At 40.1% G+C, this 21,361-nt stretch overlaps 1 protein-coding gene across 3 annotated transcripts in view; it reads right to left on the bottom strand.

Moving 5' to 3' along the window:
- LOC125897442 (potassium channel subfamily K member 2-like) overlaps window positions 1–11,276 on the bottom strand; it is a 53,586-nt gene extending 42,310 nt beyond the window's left edge. The window contains exons 1-2 of one of the 3 annotated variants that reach the window (XM_049590770.1): window positions 11,203–11,276; window positions 5,661–5,974 (exon numbers count right to left, since the gene is read on the bottom strand). In XM_049590770.1, coding sequence (XP_049446727.1) covers window positions 5,661–5,974; window position 11,203 — 315 coding nt within the window. In that variant the 5' untranslated portion in view covers window positions 11,204–11,276. Of the gene's footprint in view, window positions 1–5,660; window positions 6,004–8,187; window positions 8,641–11,202 lie in introns of those variants that run through there. The other 2 variants (XM_049590769.1, XM_049590768.1) reach the window with 2 other exon arrangements.
- Window positions 11,277–21,361: the final 10,085 nt, after the last annotated feature.

Consider the following 21,361-nt stretch of genomic DNA (forward strand, 5'->3'; position numbering starts at 1 on the left):
CTACTGTCATTACCTGCATCTCTCTCTCTCTTTCTGTCTCATTGTGTCATATGGATTACTGTTAATTTATTATGTTGATCTGTTCTGTACGACATCTATTGCACGTCTGTCCGTCCTGGAAGAGGGATCCCTCCTCAGTTGCTCTTCCTGAGGTTTCTACCATTTTTTTCCCTGTTAAAGGGGTTTTTTGGGGGAGTTTTCCTTATCCGCTGTGAGGGTCCAAAGGACAGAGGGATGTCGTATGCTGTAAAGCCCTGTGAGGCAAATTGTGATTTGTGATATTGGGCTTTATAAATAAAATTCGTTGATTGATTGATTGATTGATTGATTGATTGATTAAAGCTGTTAAATCTGCAATACTACTAAAATGTGTAGATATGAACAATATAAAGTCACATATGACTATATACTAGATAATCTAACTAAATAATATTGTAAGGCAGGATGCCCCTTGAAGTTTTCGCCCCCTTTCTAACTGGTGAAATAAATCTCAAGAATGAATTCACTATAGCATAGCCATTCAAACATGTGTTGAGAGCAGATTTAGTGCTGTATATTGGTTAGGAGAGGAATTAAGGGGTTGGGGCATCTTCCCCCATCTTATCCAACTATACTTTCCTAATGGACTAATCAACTGTTGCTGTTGTTTACTGCTGCCATTATTTTTACTGCCTCCAACCTACATCATCTCTGCCAAGTCAAGACTTTTCACCACTGGCCAAAAGCAACAGTAGCAATTATGGTCACTGCTATATGCCAACTAATGGGCTGCCAAGGGTGAGGATAAATAACAAAAATGAGGTGAATGATGATGATGTGATTAACACATGCTGAATAACAGCAACTATTTAAAGAATCATTTGCTTTTAAGTATCAGTCTTTCTTTACATTACAGCAGCTTTGATGTCGCTGTAACACTGTATGTTTATTGTAATATGAATGAAAGGGGGTGGCTTAGATTGCGCTGCGAAGGAGCCAGCTGCCTTCCTTTAGGCAGGGCCCCACATTCATTAAGCCCTCTCCTGACACGAGATCATTATCATCAGTCAATCTGACAGATGATGATCTTAGCACACAAAGTGTCATCATCATCATCATCATCATCACCATCTTTGAATATCAACTCAGCATGGTAAAGCCAAATAACTGCTATCTGTTCCCAGCCCTCCTTACAGTAATTGAAAACAGTCTCATTTACATACAGTAGGAGGTGAACATCACTCAGTAATCTAGTCAGCTTGGGTCAATTTTAATATGCTCAGAGCCCATACTGTAAATGTCACTGAATGCCAACACAGTGGAAAACAGTTCCTGAAGTAAAACTGAAAGAGCTGCAACATCAGCTGGATCACAATCAATGATCCTGCGTCTTATTAAATTTAAACATGACTGAAAATCTAAGGTATAAATATTTAACCAAAAAACCACCGTATCTCTAATATTGAACCCAGAAGATGGAAAACATAAATACATAATATAGAAATAATACGTTCTACTCTGGTTAAGGGTGAATATGCAACTCAACAGTGAGGATGAATCAGCATACTATCTGCTTAAAGTTTTCTCATAATTACCAGAAGGCATATGCATTTAAAACAAGAATGCTTGCTTGTTACAGTAAGGTTTTTTTTACCCATCATGAGACTTAATCCATATCAGAGTCTACACTGATGCAGTGCCATGAGAAATAATGCAACGTCTTGAATGTCAATGTAATTAGAGTGGCTCTACTGGAGCCTGAGTCTGAGCCAAACTCCAATGTACAGACTTGCTCATTAATGAAAATCCTGCGCTGTGCTATATAGGCGAGAAATGGAAATTTCAGTTCTGCACTGCTGCATCGTAAGAAGGATGAAAAAAAAAAAAAAAAAAAAAAAAGAGAAAATCTGATATGTTAACCTGACAGTTAATTTACACATAAATTAATACGTGAGCGGAGAAATAAATGAACTAACAGTCAGTTTTGGTTCATTAGTCAAATAGTTTTCAGCAGCTTTTGTTTTTACCAGGGCTGTGCAATATAAGGATATTATATCGTTACTGAGATATAAGACTATATATCCTCTTAGATTTTGGATTATTGTATCGTGATATGACATAAAAATAACAATAGTCGTTCATACAACTTTTTTGCATCAGAGAGTATTTGGTCAGAAATACTGTCATGTTCGATTTTGTCTCCCAGTCCTAGCACTGATGAAGTGCTTTTGAGGAGATTTAAAAATATCAAGATATATATAGCCTAAAAATATCATAATATAGTTTTCAGGACATATCGCCCAGCCCTAGTTTGTGCATATGAATATTTTTCACATGATTAGTAATTCTTCTCATCATATAGATTACAGCTATACTGTATCATTATACTGCATAAGAAGTTTGACTTACATCCCATACACTCCTAGAAATAAAGGCTCTTCCTGAAGGGCTGAACATTTGGTTCTGAGCAGCCCTTTTCATTCAAAGAATCCTTTTTTAAAGGAAGGGTTTTTCAATGGTTCTTTGTAAGACTGAGGTTTCAATAGAAACCATTTTCATCCAAAGAACTCTTTTTGGAAGAAAGATTTCTTCAAGGATTGTTGACAGCATGGTGCAAAAGATTTTCACCGTCAAATATTTCATGTTTCTAATGGTATTTTTGCTCTAAGAAAAAAGATCATACTTCTCCTGTTTTAGTTTCTCTGCACTGGCTCCCTGTAAAATCCAAAATTGAATTAAAATCTTCCTCACTTACAAAGCTCTACATGGTCAGGCTCCGTCATATCTTAGAGAGCTCATAGTGCCCTATTATCCCACCAGAACACTGCGCTCTGAGAATGCAGGGTTACTCGTGATCCCTAAATTTAATTTTTTTTTTAAAATTTTATATACTTTATTAATCCCCGAGGGGAAATTCAATTTTTCAATTTTTCACTCTGTTGTCAATTACACACAGGTCCGAAACACACACATGCACAAACTGGACCTATACATGCACTAAGTGGAGAGATGTCAGAGTGGGCTGCCCATGACAGGCGCTCTGAGCGGTTGGGGGGTTCGGTGCCTTGCTCAGGGGCACCTCGGCAGTGCCCAGGAGGTGAACTGGCACCTCTCCAGCTACCAGTCCACGCTCCATATTTTTGGTCCGGACAGGGACTTGAACAGGCGACCCTCCAGTTCCCAACCCAAGTCCCTATGGACTGAGCTACTGCCGCCCAAAGTCTCCAAAAGTAGAACAGGAGCCACAGCATTTAACTATCAGGCTCCTCTTCCGTGAAAGCATTGTCCTGTTTCAGTCCAGGAGGCAGACACTGTCTCCACATTTAAATGTAGACTTAAGACTTTCCTTTTTGATAAAGCTTATAGATAGAGCCAACATGTTCTCACTCCGACCTCGTCAAATATCAACGTTTGGTCATGGACTGTGCTCATAGGGCTGGCTCAGGCTTGCCTTGAACCAGCCCCTAGTCAGGCTGATATAGCCCTGGTCTGCCAGGGTACCTCCTGTGATACACTAAGCCACTTTTCTCCTTCTCTGTTGCATGCTCTCTTCATTCTGAAATGTTGGTTCTTCTTTATTTGCTAACATTCATGTCACTAACTCATCTTGTTCTTCAGAGTCTTTGTGCTCCAATGTCTCGCAGGTTCTCTCAAACCGCAGCTATGCCTGGATCATGGGTTGTGGTTACACTGGCTAATGCCTGCTACTACTGCTATTATTATAAGTCATACTTCTAGTTTTATCATACACATATGATTTTTACTGTCACATACATATAGTATCATATATTAATATATACATGTAACATATATACTACCAAAGATATTACTGTTTTTATTACTACTACTACTTAAATTAATGTTATTGTAGCTATTGTCAGTACTTTTGCCGTGCATCTCTCTCTGTCTGTGTGTATCATTTTTGTCATAGGGATTACTGTAAATTTATTATGTTGATCTGTTCTGTACACACATCTACTGCCCGTCTGTCCATCCTGGAAAAGCACCTGTCCATAACAGTGAGGTGAACTAGTTAGCCAAGAGTTACATACTATTAAAATGCATTGGCTGTTGTAGGACCAGTATAATATGCAACTCAGTTTAATACAATAAAGGGGTCCTTTCCCTGAAAAATGTTGAAGAGCCCCGAGCTAGGATATATGGTAGGTATAGGTATAACCAAAAAGGTTCTACCAAAGGCTTTTCAAATAGTGTATGAGAAGTAAGCATTTTCATACTTCTTGCATATCACATATGCAGTGAGCTTGGTGGTGGCCTTGGTATCACAGTAAAAGGCACTTTTGGTGGGAATGGGTTCAGCTATAGAAGAGGCCAAAATTAGCATCAGCGGACAAATCGGTTCCCTTGGATTTAAAGACGTTTCAGCTCTGGCATATTAGAGGAGAAAATCATCATCCACAAGTCCAATATGCCAGCTAGATTTCCCCAGAGGAAATGTTTTTCATCAACCCTGACAAGTTTGGTTGATGGTGAGATCCACTAATCCATGGCGACGAGGTCATGAAGTCAGTGGATGTCTTTTATTAGAAGACTGCTCACTCAGTACTGATATTTATAATGCATTTTTATGTGACCCTTGTAACTGAAAATGAATCAATGACTCACATCATTTGTCTGCTTTATTTTTTACTTAAATTGAATTTGAGATGTTCAGGCTTGATTTGTAGCATTTCTGAATTTGAATCTGTTCCCAGCATTTGGGGGGGGGGACTGGCTCAGAGGGGTAGTGGGGTCCCTTTCCCTAAACCACATTCTTTGCATGAAGTATGTGGCATTTGAAACAATATTTGCCCAGACTGAGTCCAATCCAATATTTTTCAACGTTTATTCACTTTTTCTGTCATTATTTCTGCAGAGTTCATACTTTAGCTATAGTAAGGCAATCATAGAACCTATTGGCTATTTGCAATAAAGGCCCTGAGGGCAAGGGCCAATGTTTTGATCTGATCCAGTGTAGCAAGCCGATGTCCAGGCCATGAATTCCTCCTCTGTGCACCGGTCACTTCACCTGATCTCTATAAACTGATAATTGCAAATGAATATGGATCAATTAAGCCAACTCAATTTCAGACAATACCCGATGGGTTACGATAATGCATTTCACCCAATGCTTTCCCCCTCCCTATACGGGCCATTTACCTATCATTAAAACATTATTGGTCAATACTTCTCGGCTGATGAATGAAAACCACTTTCAATACCAAAATCTTCGCCGTCATGGTAACAATACCAAACATGTGGTAAAGGTCTGGGAACAATCGTAGTCATGCTAAAAATTACACCATTGACTGTCGGATAGGAGGGAAGCAAACAGTGGCCTCTTGTGTTGAAGTGTTGAAGTGCAATGGCTTATAACTGAAAAGATAAAAGATGATCCAAAACCAAAACCGATATAAATATTTGTTGATACAACACAGCCTTCAGGGGTCACAGAATAAATGTGCATGGACAAATTAGTTCTGTGGCTCAACCGGCTGAAAAAATATATCCTTAGGTTGAAGCTCTGTTTTACAATCCCCAAGCAAACAACATAAATAGAATGGTATACAATATTTATTAAACCTGTACACACTGTGTGAAATACTTATATAAATTCTGTAAGTCACCATCCTGCAGAGGATCTGAATTATTAATACGATGCTGCTGCTGCTTCCACCTACCTTGACCAAATCCTCCAGCTCAGAGGAGTTCACACAGGTGTGCGTGGCCAAGAACTCCAGTTTTTCTTCGAGAATGGCCATCTTCTTTAAGCTCTCATGAGGCTGCTCCAGCGCTTTGAACACCGTTGCCCCAATAATGAGATAAAGCACCACCAAGAAGAAGATGGCTGACACGGTTTTCCACCTCATGACAGTAATCCGGGTGTCGCACTCGTCCTCTGGAGTGTTCAGCACTACCGGTTTGACCGAGAATGACAGGCGAGGTTTGGAGTTGTGGGTGGCAGACTTCGGGTCCAGAAGGTCAGGTGCGGCCACTGTGAGGATGAAATTGATTGATGTAGAACTATCCATTAGCTATAGACAGATCTAGGCTACAGCATGTGGTTCATACAATGTAAGAGAAAGGTGCAACAAATACTGTTTTCATTGTGGATTATTTTTGCTGTTATTTCCTCAATTAATTGCTTAAAAATTTGGCCAATCAAATGTCAGAAAACAATAAACAACAACCAGTCAATCATCAAAACCGATTACTTTATTGGTTGCTGACTAATTTATCAATCCACTAATTGTTTCCACCATATAAGAGAATGGTTCATTCAAATAAATTGTGAGACAAAAACCATCTGGAGAACTAAACTTTAAACTTTATCATAAATGGCCAATAAGTCATGGATATTAAATTCATACAACATGTCCCAGTACAGATCTACACTGTTAGAGATAAAGGTGCTTATACTTAAGGTTCTTCAGCTTGTCCGAATTGGAGAACCCTTTTTGGTTCCTGGTATTACCTTTTTATAATGAGTTCCACTTGGAAACCAAGAACCCAGGGTTTTGTCTAAAACCTACCCAGGGGGTTCTACTAAGAACCTTGTTATGGTTCCAGGGTTTCACCTATAACCCACCCACAGGTAGTGCCAAGATCCTTTTATGTTCCAAGGGTTTTGACGAAATCCCAGCCAGAGGGTTCTACCAAGACCTCTTTTATATTCCGAGGGTTTTTACCTTGACAATCCTGTTATATTTCACTAATCAGGATTTTCATTTTACAGGTTAGCCTGACACCAAGCGAATCATGCCCAGCAGCTCTTGAGGGGGCGGGGCTGCTGTGGTCCAGCACAACCCACAACACTCCTGCTTCACAATCGTGTTTTTAGGAAGTTGAGAATTTGTGCTGTCACTACTACAGCCTTTACTGTTTCTTTGGTGCAGTGCTTCTCATCAGAGTGGATGGCATCTCTGCCAAGTAACCAATTAACATTGTGTCTGTTCAATATGGGAATGCAATTAACTCTTATAGGGCATGAAACAATAGTAAATTATATTAACTGGCAGAACACATGTTAAATTAATTGATTAAAGGGATTAAAGATACATCTACATTCAGCCCTCGGTCCTTCAGGAAGAACTCTTTTAGAACCCTTATTTCTAAGTGTAACATCAGAACACTGCTGTGAAATACTCTTTTAATAACCATTAGTATTTCCACTCTTTTAAAGACAAATAAACTGCAGACTTTCAATGCACTGCAGCATCTGACACATGGGAACTTAATGTACTCCCTCCTATGTCTTCACTTTGTAGCCACTTTCCTCTGATGGTGGTTCTTTTATTTCTTACAATAAGGAACCAGAGGAATAGTGCTACTCCGCAGATAATAATGATCTGCATAAGACAGAGCAGGGTCTGAAACACAGCTCATACCACCTGTATTCTTAAACAGTATTTACAGTTATATCTGGACTTATATGCACACATTTCTGTATCCTGTCTTCCTTCTCTGAGCTTAATCTGATAAGGGGAATTTGATTTCTACCTTGACTCAACTCAATGAGGCTTTCTTATAACATTAGGTTTTTATATTCAGTGTTATAAAATAAACATGCATAGATAATCATACTTCTAATGTATACAATAGTGTCACAGCAGGGTTTAAATTGTCTCCCTGCATGTATTGTAACTGAAATGATGCTTTTTCTTAGCTTTTGGGTCCCACAGCACAAATGAATACAATGATGGAGTAAAAGCTTATTAAAAATTAAACACTCTTTGTCACAGTCCTGTTTCCCCAAACAGCTTGCTACACTAGCTGCAATTACATAAGCACCCCATGAGGTCCTGATAGACAGTGTTCTACGGTAAACAACTTATGGAGAGGATCACTCACTCAGTAGTAAACTGGGACTGTGTGAAATAAACACATGAACATTGAAATTATTTTTCCTTTTTTGGCTGTATTTGTAATATTACATAACTGTGTCAGTATCTGCTTGATTTCTGTCATTTTAAATGGCTTTTCACGTGCAAAAATAAAAGTACATTAAAGATCACATGAGAATAATCTTGTGGTATCACCAAGAGGCAGAAAAAGATGCCACAATTCATTAAAACTCACTACTAAACAACACATTTTTTTCTGTATCATCACTCTCTGGAGGTGCACACTTATTACAAGTCATGCAAGATATTCATAATGTTTTTATGATTCAAAAGATGGATTTCAACTAGTTGTTGGCGCACTTACTTCTCTACCATCTCTACTCTCTTTGTTTCCTCATCGACGGATCTTTTTTTCTCCAAGAAAGCACAAATAATGATCTCCTGTTAGTGTCGCCTTGCGCCTCCGGTGCTCCCATCAAGGGACGTGGCTGCTCCCCACATGGTTTCTTCAGTGAGCTGCGCTTCCCTCCACTTTACAATCTCCGGAGAAAATACATCCAGGACATCGCGTACCCAGCAGAAGACGCGCTAAGACGAAGCGTAAAAGGAGAAAGTGGAACAAATCGCTTCCATGAAATCCATGCGGGTGTTTGGAGACATTGTTGCCCGCTGATGCGCCTTAATGGAGAGGACGCAGTGGTTTGTATCGGTCAGAGGAGGTATTCACCGATGTGACACGTTGCGCTGCTCTGCCACTGCTGGTGTGGACCGTGTGCGCTCCTGCTGAATAAAGTAGAGAGAGGAGCTGCGCGCGCTGTCCAACACTTCACAGGGTTCCCATGCTGCAAAATTTCACACATCAATGGATGAACTTATTATCTAAGGTGCACCTCGCTGTTGAGGTTGTGAAAAAAGGGCAGCAGCTCAGCATGAAAATGTCTTACATTTGTACAGTATACATTATGAAAGACCACTCTGGTTCTTTCAAGCATCATCCAACATGCTGTGTGCCTTCCCCTGGTGGCCTCTGAGGACCCATGTAGGTGTAAAGTCCCTGGGTCAAGAGCACAGTGACAGATGCTACTAAGTAAAGTGTTATCTTCTTGCTTTGGGGGAAAAACAACAAAATGGTAATTTTCTATTTTTATGTCGTCATTTTACTCAAGAGAACCATAAAAACACGTTTTATTCACTTTCTGCAACAGCTAGGAGGTCACAGGTTTAAATCATTGCTCAGTGGTCAACAGCCTTCTGTTTTCTCCCAAACCAATCACCAGAAAAAATTATAGCATTGTTCCTTTCTGCAAACCATGAATACCTTACCTTGGCACATTACATACATATCATATTGACATTGTCTAAAGGGATGTAGCATATGAGCTGACTTTGTCATTGGAAGGTGGAGGTTGATGGTGTGACACCTCAGTGAGAAGCCTGCCAAGCTGCAGACCACAGCAAACCAGTGTTTGAGACCAACAAGCAACAAAAATGGCTGTGATCTAGCAAGTCATTGCTGCTTTTCCAGTGACATTTTAGCCATCATAAGTGGGTGTTCTGTAGCGACATCTCATACATGTACTTTCCAGAATGAATAGTGCCACAAAAAGTAGTAGTTTTTCACCAAGACATCGTTGCATTTCCTGCTGTGATAGTGACATGAAATGCAGTTGTTTTTTTACCAAAATCTTGCTGCATTTCCTGTCGAAATTGTGCAACAAAAAGCGATTGTTAGTATAACGCTAAAAGTGGTTGCTTTTCACCAAGACATTGCTACATCTCCTGCTAAGATTGTGCAACACAAATGGTTGATTCTTACCAAAACATCCCTGCATTTCCTGCCATGATCATGACATTAAAAGCAGTTGGGGGTTTTTTGCGAAACATTGTAGCACTTCCTCCATAAAAGTGACATGAGAAGTGGTTGCTTTTTATCAAGACATCACTGCATTTACCACCAAGATAGTGACATGAAAAGTGGTTGCTTTTCACGAAGACATTGCTACATCTCCTGCCAGGATTGTGCAACACAAAATGTGTTTTTTGTTTTTTTGTTTGTTTTTTTTACCAAAACATCGCTGCATGTCCTGCCAGGATTGTGCAACAAAAAAAATGTTGTTTTTTTACCAAGACATCGCTGCATTTACTTCGGGGATAGTGACACAAAAACCAGTTGCTTTTCACCGAGACATTGCTGCATCTCCTGCTGAAACTGTGCCCCCAAAAACTGGGTATTTTAGGCCAAAACATGATCTTTTCCTAACCACAGCCAAGTGTTATTTGTGTCTTAACCTAACCTCATGTTAGCCACATGTTACTGAAACATGAGGTTTCAGTGCATTTGCTTCGTAGTAACATTAAAATGAAATGCAGCTGTGGTTTACAGAAATGTACAGTTGCAAAAAATATTTCTCGCGATTGGGTTGGAAGAAAAGATAGAGCTTTATCATTGCTTTGACCAATGATTTAAACTGGCAACATCCTGTGACAAGCCCACATCTCACATCCAGGCAGCAGCTTATCAGTAAATAGAAGCAGGCTTCAGGTTGCAGTGGCTGTTTGCCCTGAAGGGCAGTTGTCAGTGCAGTAATTAAATTCATCTGAGTTTAGTAAGGCGGTCTGTATGGTTTATGTCCCTCATGTAACTTATTATTCACCGTGGCATGCAGGTGTGACAAAACCAAGGCTAACGAGGATTTCCACTAATTTGATTGTCAGTTGCAGATCGGTTCCTTGGGGGGATGTGTGTCTAAGAGAAACTGTGTGTGTGCAGATGTTTGCACTACATTGACTTGCATGAGCCATTACGGCTGCTGTAGCCATAAAAAAATCTTTTTGTAAGTGCACAATGAAAGATAATGGTAAGAATATCCCATAATCCCCACTTTTGCTGACATTTCAGTCTTCCAGTTAAAGAAAAAAAGGTAAAACATTGTAGTGTGCAGTATGACAGTAGAAAAACCATAAAGCAATTCCATGTGCTTGTGCCCCACCTCTTTATAGGCTCTCAGTGGACTGTGTCCAGCATTCAACGAAGCGCTTGTTCCATCATTGATCATTTCTACCTCATACTTTCCTATTTCCTCTCATTCTTTTCCTTTCCTGCCCATCTCTTCCTCTCTTCTACCCCAAATTACTTTGAATCGGTGGAACATCCATCCTGCGCTCACATGTTCTCAGAATGGCTGATTCATTTTGATAAGAAGTGGTAGTATTACACATGGGGAAGCCACACTTTATTCCATCATCCTCAGCTGGTGTTGGCAGTAAAGGTGTTTATTCGATAAGGGATTCAAAGGGTGGAAAACCTATTCCTCTTTAAAATAAAACAACATTTATGATTTTTGATGTCGCAGTGCTGAATTATTAAAACATCACTTACTTTGTCCTGTCAAGTTAAGGGACAGCTTCAGTTCTGATTCCCATTAAAGCCTCTGTCACATCCACTCACGTCAGTCTGCACTCGAGAAGTCAAGTGGATACTATTCGTTTGTCCAGTAAAGAACCAAAGACTTTCAATTGAGTAGTGGATTTGCCTATGTTGCTATGGTTACGGCTCTGCTGTAATTGTAGCAATGGAGCTACATATTTTTAGCTCCATATATTTTTATTGTTGGCAGTCCTGCAAAGCTTTTGGTGTCGGCTTAAGATTATTAAAAAGATGATCCTGTATCAATATGTCATGATGGATTTTCTGGCAGCAGCGTCTAATATGCAGGACAAAACATCCTGCTGGTGTTTGTTCACTTTGTTTGGGGTTATTTAACATTAATAACCGGCTCACTGTGTATCACCCTTTGCAGGGCAGTGTGTTATTGGTGCAGTGAGCCACAGTGCCTACAGCCAGATGGAGAGTGAGAGAAAAATGGAAATGTCTCTGAGCAACAGATAACAATACTACCAGAGGGCAGGCTAATAATTTAACGCTATAGTCAACAAGCATTATGTGTCCTGTTAATCCCCTGAGGTTGAATTTCCTGTCCTCTTGATGTCCTTGAACAGGTCAGAGGTCAGATCAGTCAGGACTCAAGAGCAGGACTCATTAGCACTCAAGGTGACATTTAATAGAGCTGCTGCTGCTGCTGCTGGACTATACTTCACAATCGCTTTCTGCCGTTATTGTTTTATCCATGTTACCAAAGAGCTACAACACTTCTGAAATGTCTGCGCTGTGGGAATTTGTCAGTCAATAAATCTGTCTAACTCTGTCAGTGTGGCTTTGCTCTGGACTGTTTTATAACTGTTGCTGTAGTCTGCTTCACTGAGACACTGTTATCTGGATTTTTGTCACTCTTAGAATCTGAATATCAAGTCTTTTTTTTTTAACATCTGAACCAAGTGGATAAAGATGCTGGAACTTCATAAATATGAAATGTTCTCTTTGAATCTTGTGGTTGTTTTTGTTTGTTTTGCCATGACTGGCTTGACAAAGCCTTTCAACACGCTCTCTTTCCCAGAGCATCAAATAGGCAGCTCGGTCGGATACGACGCACAAGGCACCCTCTAGCATCAGTAAGAGATGTACTGGCTTTCGACTAACCTCAGTGTTTAATCTAAGAGACTTGGTTTTGTTGTCTGTTCCTAGTGCATGGTCTGAGCTGGGAAAGAAAGCTTTTATGTGCTCTGCTCCTCTCAATCGAAATAACCTTCAACACGAGTTGAAACGACACGAACTGGTCTCTGCCTGACTGTAAAGCTCTTATAAGCACAAGGATAAATTAATTGGTTGGTTCTTGTCATTGTGCGTGGGTGTTCTAATATTTCTACATGTTACTGTGTATCTTTTATGTTTTTTTGTGTGGTTGTTTGGTTGTACCTTTTTGTATGCTGCTGTCTTGGCCAGGTCTCCCTTGTAAAAGAGATTGTTAATTTCAACAGGACTTACCTGGTTAAAAATGGGTTAAATCCATTTAAAAAAAAAAATGTTCTCATGCATTGTTTGTTTGTATAACCTATGAAAAGTAATCCACCAGAATTTGTATATAACCCACATAATTATGAGCCAGTAACTAAAAAACAAGCAAATTCGGAAGTGCTAAAAAAAAAAAAACTGCAGTTCATCAAATGGCCACTTGAGGCTGGCTCCAAAACAGAGTAAATCCCCACAGACCTCCATGTTAAAATGCCCAACATTACAGCAGTAATTAACATGTTTACGGCCTGGTGCGAAAAACTGTTTTGGTCTCTATGGCCAATTTCACCACTCATGACAACTGTACATGAGTGAATTTTTATATAACTCAGGCATTTATATTTTACTGAAGCTCAAAGTTGGCATATTTAAAGGCATGGTCGTTTAAGTGACAGGCTGTCTGCAAGGCGTTGCTACAGTATATGAGTCAGATCCACCTCAGCTGCTCCTCCACAGCACCAGCCTCTTGTTCAAATATGGTCACTTCTGGCACCCCAAACCAAGATGGCAATAGCTGAAATGCTGAACTTGAGGCTTCAAAATGGCAAACCAGTGGGTGATGACACAGTAGCTACGTCCATTATTTTTACAGTCTATGTATAGAACCTGCCTAATATGGATGTATGAAATAACATGACCGATGCACTGACTGGTGTAAAGAAGGAAGTGGTATACAGAGTAAAAGTCCATGTAAAGAGGCAGGATGGGGTGGTGGATGGGTCAAACAAACGCAGGACTTTCCCCCAGGAGACTAGTGTTTGTGTTCTGTGTGAAACCAAGTGAACTTTTTTTTTTAGATATTTTTTAGGGCATTTTTTGCCTTTAATTGATCGGATAGTGAAGTGTGAAGGGGGGAGAGAGAGAGGGAGAGACATGCAGCAAAGGGCCACAGGCTGGAGCCAAACCCGGGCCGCCGCGGCAACAGCCCTGCACATGGGGTGCCGGCTCCACCACCAAGCCACCGATGCCCCAACCAAGTGAACTTTAAGTTAATTTTAAGGTACATTGTTACTATGCTTCCTTCCCTTAACCTAACCTATGTAACTTTACTTTCCTAAACCTACAGTAACCTACGTATCTGAAAGTTAAGTATGTAACTTTACTTCAAGTACATAACACAATGATGTCCAACCTTGTTTCTTTTCCTAGAACTAACTTTATTTTCCAAACCTAATCTATGTAACGTTACGTAAAGTACCTAATGTGATGCCACCCAACCATGTTTTTTTTCCTGAACTTTTCTTCAAGTATATAACATGACGATGCCATTCGTGGGATGCTAATTCAATCGATGTTGTACGAACCATCGTATGTAGATTTTCATAAAATATCATACAAACAATTTTATGAGGATACATAGACAATGTAAACCCATCCACAGCAATATTAGACACTCAGAGCAACTGACATAGTACAAAGGGCAAGAAGGTCCATGTAGGGAGGAGGTCGGGATGGACGGACAAACATAGAACTTTGACCAAGGAGGCTGCTGTTCGTGTTCTGTGCAAAACGAATCATAGTTACGTTGCGTGACATGTAAAAAATAAAAAATATACTTGCTTTAAACAAACCATGATTTTTTTCTAAACCCTAACCAAGCAGTTTTGTTGCTTGATAAGACACTATGCATATAACAATCGGAAATTGACATGTCCTAAACTGACGCTAGAGCAACTTGATCTTATCCATACTCATCAAATTTTGACACTTGGGCAGAGAGTTTTTACATTGTGTCTTGACGCAGGGGATCGTCTGTTAAGGCAACAAAACTACTTGGTTAGGGTTAGGAAGACATTGAGGTTGACATTAGACATTTCAGTCAACTAACTCCGCACTGACCTTTAGTTTTACTCGGGATACGAACACTGGTTTCCTGGATCAAAGTCCTGTGCCTGTTTGTCCAGTCCACCTATGCAGAATTTCTCACTCTTTATACTCTATCTTTGTTGCTCTGAATGTCTAATAATGATGCCTATGGAGTTACAGTGGAGTTTGTTCAATCCCTGCTGGTCTCAGACAGACACTAAAGGGTGCTTTGTATCTAACACCAAGGACCATTCCCCAAGCTGCCTTTTTTGGTTCCCTGAGAGACCAGGCTGGCTAAAGGAGTAGAGCATCACAGTTAAAAGCGTCGGGCAAATAGCCAAGCTGCTGTATTTGAAGAGCTGGGAGTGTTTAATGTTGGTCCTCTGTTTCTTCTTCCTCTTCTAATTATTTCCAGGCTTTGGTGGAAATTGCAGTCAGATAACACAACTGTATTTCTCATCAAGGACAAAGGAGTAAAAATTCAATTTAAAACTTCTATTACAGAAGCTATTACAGCCAGAGTCATGTATGGTATATAATGACACATGAGGCCTATCTCTAAATTGCCTGCGCCAGCTCATGTTCATTTGCTATCTCTTATGATCTGAATTGCCATTCACTTTGAAAGTGTCTTATCTATGGGATATAATGTTTCTGTGCAAAATTAAATTAGAGTTACTCAACATGAGTGCTCTGGAGAAATGAGGGATGAAGTCTGATTGAGACTGTCTCTTGCACAGTGGGAGCTTTTGGGTATTTTCAGGAGTTTCATTTAGGTATTTTAGTAAAGAAATCAGCTTAATGAATGCAATGGTCTCTTTGTCATCTCGTTAATAGTCTTCTCATGAGATAGAACCTCATGCCTTAGCATCTCTTGTCCTAATTTACCGACTACTTTCCCTTGAACAGGACAGCACCTGCAGTAGGAACATGTGGCTTTTGTTACATGACAGTAATCTTATTATCGGTGACTTTGTTGCGTTAATGGACTTGATTACCATAGTAATCTCTCCTGATGTCACAGCAAAATGTCAGACACTGGTGTAGTAAGCCATTTTACAGTTCCCCTGTGACCTGTTTGACAAATGGGGCTTACAAAGTGATTTCTTACAGAAAGTGTGACATTAATTTTATTAATTAATTAACAATTTAAATTCTCCGATTTGTAGCTTTAACTGAGACATAACTAAAAATTTCACTTTAAATGTTATGCATCATATTACTGTGGATAATTTGAGGATGCTGTGCTCATTGTTGTGTTTTTTTTTTTGTTTTTGTTTTTTGCGTTGGTGGTGATACAGTAAACCCAAAACGTGTTGTATCTTATGAACAGAAAGTTGGAGATTAGTCTCAGTTCCCTGCCTGTTTACAAATGCAGAGCCATACAAACATACTGCAACATTCCTAGTCAAACTCTGACAGCAATAGCTGGAAAAACCCCACAACACAGATGATCCACGACATCAGCAAAAAGAAATACTGAAAGTTGAATACGTTAAATATGATTGGACATGTATATTTTATACTCTTGCCTGCAAGCTTGCATTGTAAAATTTCAGGTATCACAAATGGATTGCAACTCTCCACCAAATCCTGCTGAATCTACCTGAGTCATTTCCACTGAGGCTGCAGTTTTTCTCCTTGCAGAAAATAATCAGCAGTATTTTCAGCAGCAGGGACCTTTACTGAATATAAAATGTTTGCTTTTGTGTTGATCTATCCTCTGTAATCAGAGTGATAAATGACAGATGTGTACAATTCTACACAGGTGTCGACTTTTTGTTATCAAGAAAAGAAAGCCTACACTGACATTCTGGTGCAATGCCACTGTTCTGAAGGCCCATAATTCTGATGCCCCATGAGTCCAAAAAAAAGTCTCATTGAATTTCTCCTATTACCCCCAAAACAAACACCCATTACAAATTCCCCTTTTCAGGGGAATGTACACTCCTTGCAGTTAGTTTCCCCAGCAGCGTTTGATCCACCAGTTCTGGGTGGCTTTATTGAACCTTTGCAACATTTCCTAATGGCTTCCAATCCCTGGTGTTCTTACTGAACCTCTGTGCCATTTCTCAACCACATTCAAGCCAGTGATCCCAATTCACGACATAGCCCAGTGGCTTTTGGGCCACCAATCTCAGGTGATTTTACCAACCCTGCGCAGTGGTTCTCAGTGGCTTTAACTGATCCTGAATGTTTTTACTGACCTTTCCTGGTGTTTTCCAGCTGGGATTAAGCCACAGACCCCACCAACCAACCCAGTCTCACTCCAAAGTCGTCAAAATCCTGTGCTTGGGCAGTGACTTGCAGCATCACACACTGACGGAAAAAGCTGTCAGCATGATACACAGATGGTCGGTCCGTGGATGGGTCCAACAAACACTGACTTTCACCAGGGAGAGTGATGTTTGCATCCTTACAATTATAAAGCCAAACCTTGCTCTTTTATCCTAGGCCAAACCAAGGGCTTTTGTTGCCTGAACCTAAGCACATGCATTAGTTATTGAAGGAAGAAAAACGTCAATTCGCATTGTTGTACTGACGTAGTGCATTTATTTTGAAAGAGACTCCATGTTAACCATAAATTTCCTGTGAAAACGGAAGTGTACATTGAAAGAAGACAATGCATGTAACATGCAGAACTTCACACTGCGTCCCAGAACGTCAATAACCAACACACCCAGGGTACCTTTAAAGTCTAATCTGGTCAATAGGTGACGAGGTCGGAGTTAGAATGTGTTGACTAAACAGGGGTGTGTAAGCCAGAACATGATCTTCTCCTAATTGTAACCGATTGATTGTTGTGCCAAAGCCTAACCAGACATTCACCACAGCGTTGTTAAGAAACACAATGTGTCAACGTTAAGTTTCCAATTTGCAATTGTAATGTATCCGTACAATTTTCTGGGATTTCACAAAGATCAGTGACTTTGATTGGGGTCAGGGGTGAGACCAGATAATACACAGTAAGCACTCATGTGGAAACAGTCTCCATAATTGAAGCTAGTGTCAAGCTTCTCCCTTATTGAGTCGTGTTTAATGCTTCGCTGCACGTCTGTTGTCAGGTGTGGTTGTTCTAGTTGCTGGTCCTTGATAGATGACAGAACTCAAAAAGAATAATTGTGGTTTCACAGTAGACAAGAGTCTTTCATCTTCTGCTTACTCGAGTGAGCTCTGTGGAAATTAATCATCACAAACAGCTGAGCGAAATGAACTCGCACATTCTGTGTGTCCACAGGAGACACCTGCAAACACACTCATGTGCATGGCCATTAAATTAACACAGAGAGTGTGAGCTCACTCTGGTGCCGGCGGTGCTTTGAAGTATAAAAGCCTGGAAAGCAGAGGAGGAAAATCAGCAGTTTGTGCTGTGACAATAATTACTTGGCAGTTTTGAATAGATATTCATCAGGCAGTCGAGGGCACCTTTTACATATCATATTGAAGAAAATGAACGAGGTAAAGCGATTAAGGTCAACAGGAGGTCCAATGCTTTGTTTAAATGATTCTCAACAATAGATGCACTAACACGTAGAGTTTCATGTTATGCATGCAACCCAAGAGCTAGAGAAAATGGTGGCCTTTTACATCTCTACAAACCACAGATAGATTACATTTGCAGGTTATTAAGTAGAGGATGTTACGTTTCAACGCTGCTGTGATAAAAGTGTGGGTATGTTTCCAGACAAAAACCACTTGGTTATAGTCAGGAAGAAAAATCATGTTTTGGTTTAAAATACCTGGTTTGGAAAGTCATTCATCGCTTGCATTTCTCTAAGGCCAAATTGAACAGAATATTCCTGTCATTGTCTGCCACATGTGAAAAGTGTAATTCAGGTGTGGGGACCTTTTACCTTGTACACCCTTTTGAGGTCTTGCCCCAAACTCAGTAGACAGTGCAGACTAGCCAAAGAAAGAGACCAAACCAAACAAAACCAAACAATGTAAACAGTCCTTTGGCAAGAGCAGCTAATGGACCACTGATGCCCTGCAGAGACACAAATGGATAATGGATGTGTTAACAGATAAACAGTGAGCAGTTAGTCCTTGATTCTCTCACTGTGATACTGGGCTGTTCTGATTACTCTTTGACTCTTTCCCCTGCATTACAGAAAGCTCTTACGTTTGGTTTAGTCATAGCGAAAAAAGGTTATTTTGCAAGGATGGAGATCTGCCTCGCGTCCTTGCTTTACAATCAATCAATCAATCAATCAATCAATCAATCAATTTTATTTAAAAAGCCCAATATCACAAATCACAATTTGCCTCACAGGGCTTTACAGCATACAACGTCCCTCTGTCCTTTGGACCCTCACAGCAGATAAGGAAAAACTCCCCCCAAAAAACCCTTTAACGATCAACATGATAATTAACAGTAACCCATATGACACAATGAGACAGAAAGAGAGACAGAGACTGAGAGAGATGCAGGACAGATGGTAATGACAACATTAATTCAAGTAATAATATTACAATAATAATTACAGCTATTGTGGTATAATATGTTGTAGGTATATATTAATATATGATAGTATATGTATGTGACAATAATCATATGTGTATAATAACAGTAGAAGTATGACTAATGATAACAGCAGCAGCAGGAGGCATCTGGCAGGATCACGGCAGCAGCACAACCACGGCACACAATCCAGGCACTGCTGCGATATAAGGTAACCTGCCAGACAGTGGAGCACAAAATCTCCAGAGAAGAAGACGAGTTAGTGACATGCAGTAGTAGTATGTGAATGCTAGCATAGGAGAGAGAGAGAGAGAGGAGAGAAGGTGGTATGGTATGTGGTATTATAGGTCCCCCAGCAGACTAGGCCTAAGTCAGCCTAACTAGGGGCTGGTACAAGGCAAGCCTGAGCCAGCCCTAACTATAAGCTTTATCAAAGAGGAAGCGCTTAAATCTAGTCTTAAATGTGGAGATGGTGTCTGCTTCCCAGACCGCAACAGGAGGATGATTCCACAGGAGAGGAGCCTGATAGCTGAAGGCTCTGGCTCCTGATCTACTTTTGGAGACTTTAGGGACCATGAGTAACCCCGCATTCTCAGAGTGCTGTGTTCATGGCGCTAAATGACATAGTTTCTTGTCTACATCTTGAACAAAACTCAGTGCACTATAACTCCCTCGTCAGGTTTTCTAAAATATGCAGGCCTTTTATTAACACATGAAAAGGATGAGGAGTCAAGCTGAACAACTGCATTGGACTGTACTCTGTGCTTCTATCTGCCAGGACAATATGTCTAAAAGTCAGAAATAAAATGGTTTGGGGGGCAAAATCCCAGCAGAGTGAACAGTGATGCTGTGGTAAAAACAACCCCCTTTCATACTTAAAAAGCTGCATTAGAAACAGCAACAGGTCCCTAAAAAAACACCCATGTGCATAAAAAGCAGCTGGAAACACAGCAATGACTCGCTAAATCCCAACTGGTGTTGTTGTTTATTGGATTTGAACAGTGGTCTACAGCTTGTGACACGCTGTTCACCATCCCTTCGACCTCCTGATCACAAAGTCAGCTTATGTACTTTAAAAACGCTGATGAAATGAAAAAGAAAGAAATGTTCAATACCACCACTTCTCTGTGCCGCCTGGGCTGATGTGAGAGCTCAGACTTGTCTGGACCCACTCGGTGTAGATGAATCAATGTAAGTGTAAATTGATTTTCACTTTAATAACAGTATACACCAGAAGTCAGTGTTCAGACAAATAAATCCCTCTATTATCCCTGGGTCTCTACTGGAAAAGACATTTTTAAGGGTCATGCTGTGACTTTATTTCAGTGCACAAAGTGTACCGCTGTCTATTTTTTAGTCTGGCCACTTATATTGTATAAAATATCAGATAAACTCCCACACACAGGACTCTTGCGTAACTGGTGAGAATACTCTGAAGAGGCTGAAACTCCTGCAACACTTGTAGTATCAAGAACAACTTTATTGTGAGACCAGTGCATTTCAGCTTGTGGTCTTCATCATCATCATCATCATCACCCTAAAATACATTACAAAGGACATTTAAATGGGATGGAAAGAAGACATTTAATACATTTAAAAAATGCTTTAAAAGACACCCCATCATATACATATACATACAGCCTTTTGGGCATTCACAATTTGGTATATGCTCATACGGTTTCAAGACAATCATGTGTTATGGATAAAGTGTGAAGTAAGTAAACGGCTTTAGTTTGACTCCTCCAGGGTTGACTTCTGATCAGCAGTCAGGTTTGGCGTTGGCTTTCTTCCAGAAAGACAATGAGGGGGGACTAGATATTTTTAAAGTCAGACAGTTTTCTGGTGTTGGACCAGAACTTTCTTCACAGTTACAAGGCCAGTTGGTGATTTCAGGGGAGACACCATCCCCCTTAAAGGGAAATTTCAGTTTATTTCAACCTGTCTTTTATCGTCCTAAATTTGTTTCAAGTGACTACTGACATAAAAATAATAGTTAGCATGTTAGCCGTTAGCCTAGATACAGCTGGGGTGCATAGTAGTGTCAGACCTGTTAAAACGTAAGTGAACGGGCAACCTTCAAATGCAAAGTTAGTCCACTAAACAAGCTTTTTTTCCACAGAGACCGCCTTATATCGTTAGGATAAATGTCAGAGAACATATAGAAAACGACATGGCCATCAAATCCATTTAGCTCTGCTTTCCAAAGCACGACCAAAATCTCGCGATAACAAGCAGCAACAGCTGCAAGGCAGAACTGGACAGCAGCCTGAAAAGTTCATTCATTTATTTTATGAAAGATTTATAGAATAATGGCTGACTTTTTGCCAGACTTCGACTTTGTGGAGGAGGAATTTGATTTTG

This window comes from Epinephelus fuscoguttatus, linkage group LG11, assembly GCF_011397635.1.
Source record: "Epinephelus fuscoguttatus linkage group LG11, E.fuscoguttatus.final_Chr_v1".
Taxonomy (NCBI): Eukaryota; Metazoa; Chordata; class Actinopteri; order Perciformes; family Serranidae; genus Epinephelus; species Epinephelus fuscoguttatus.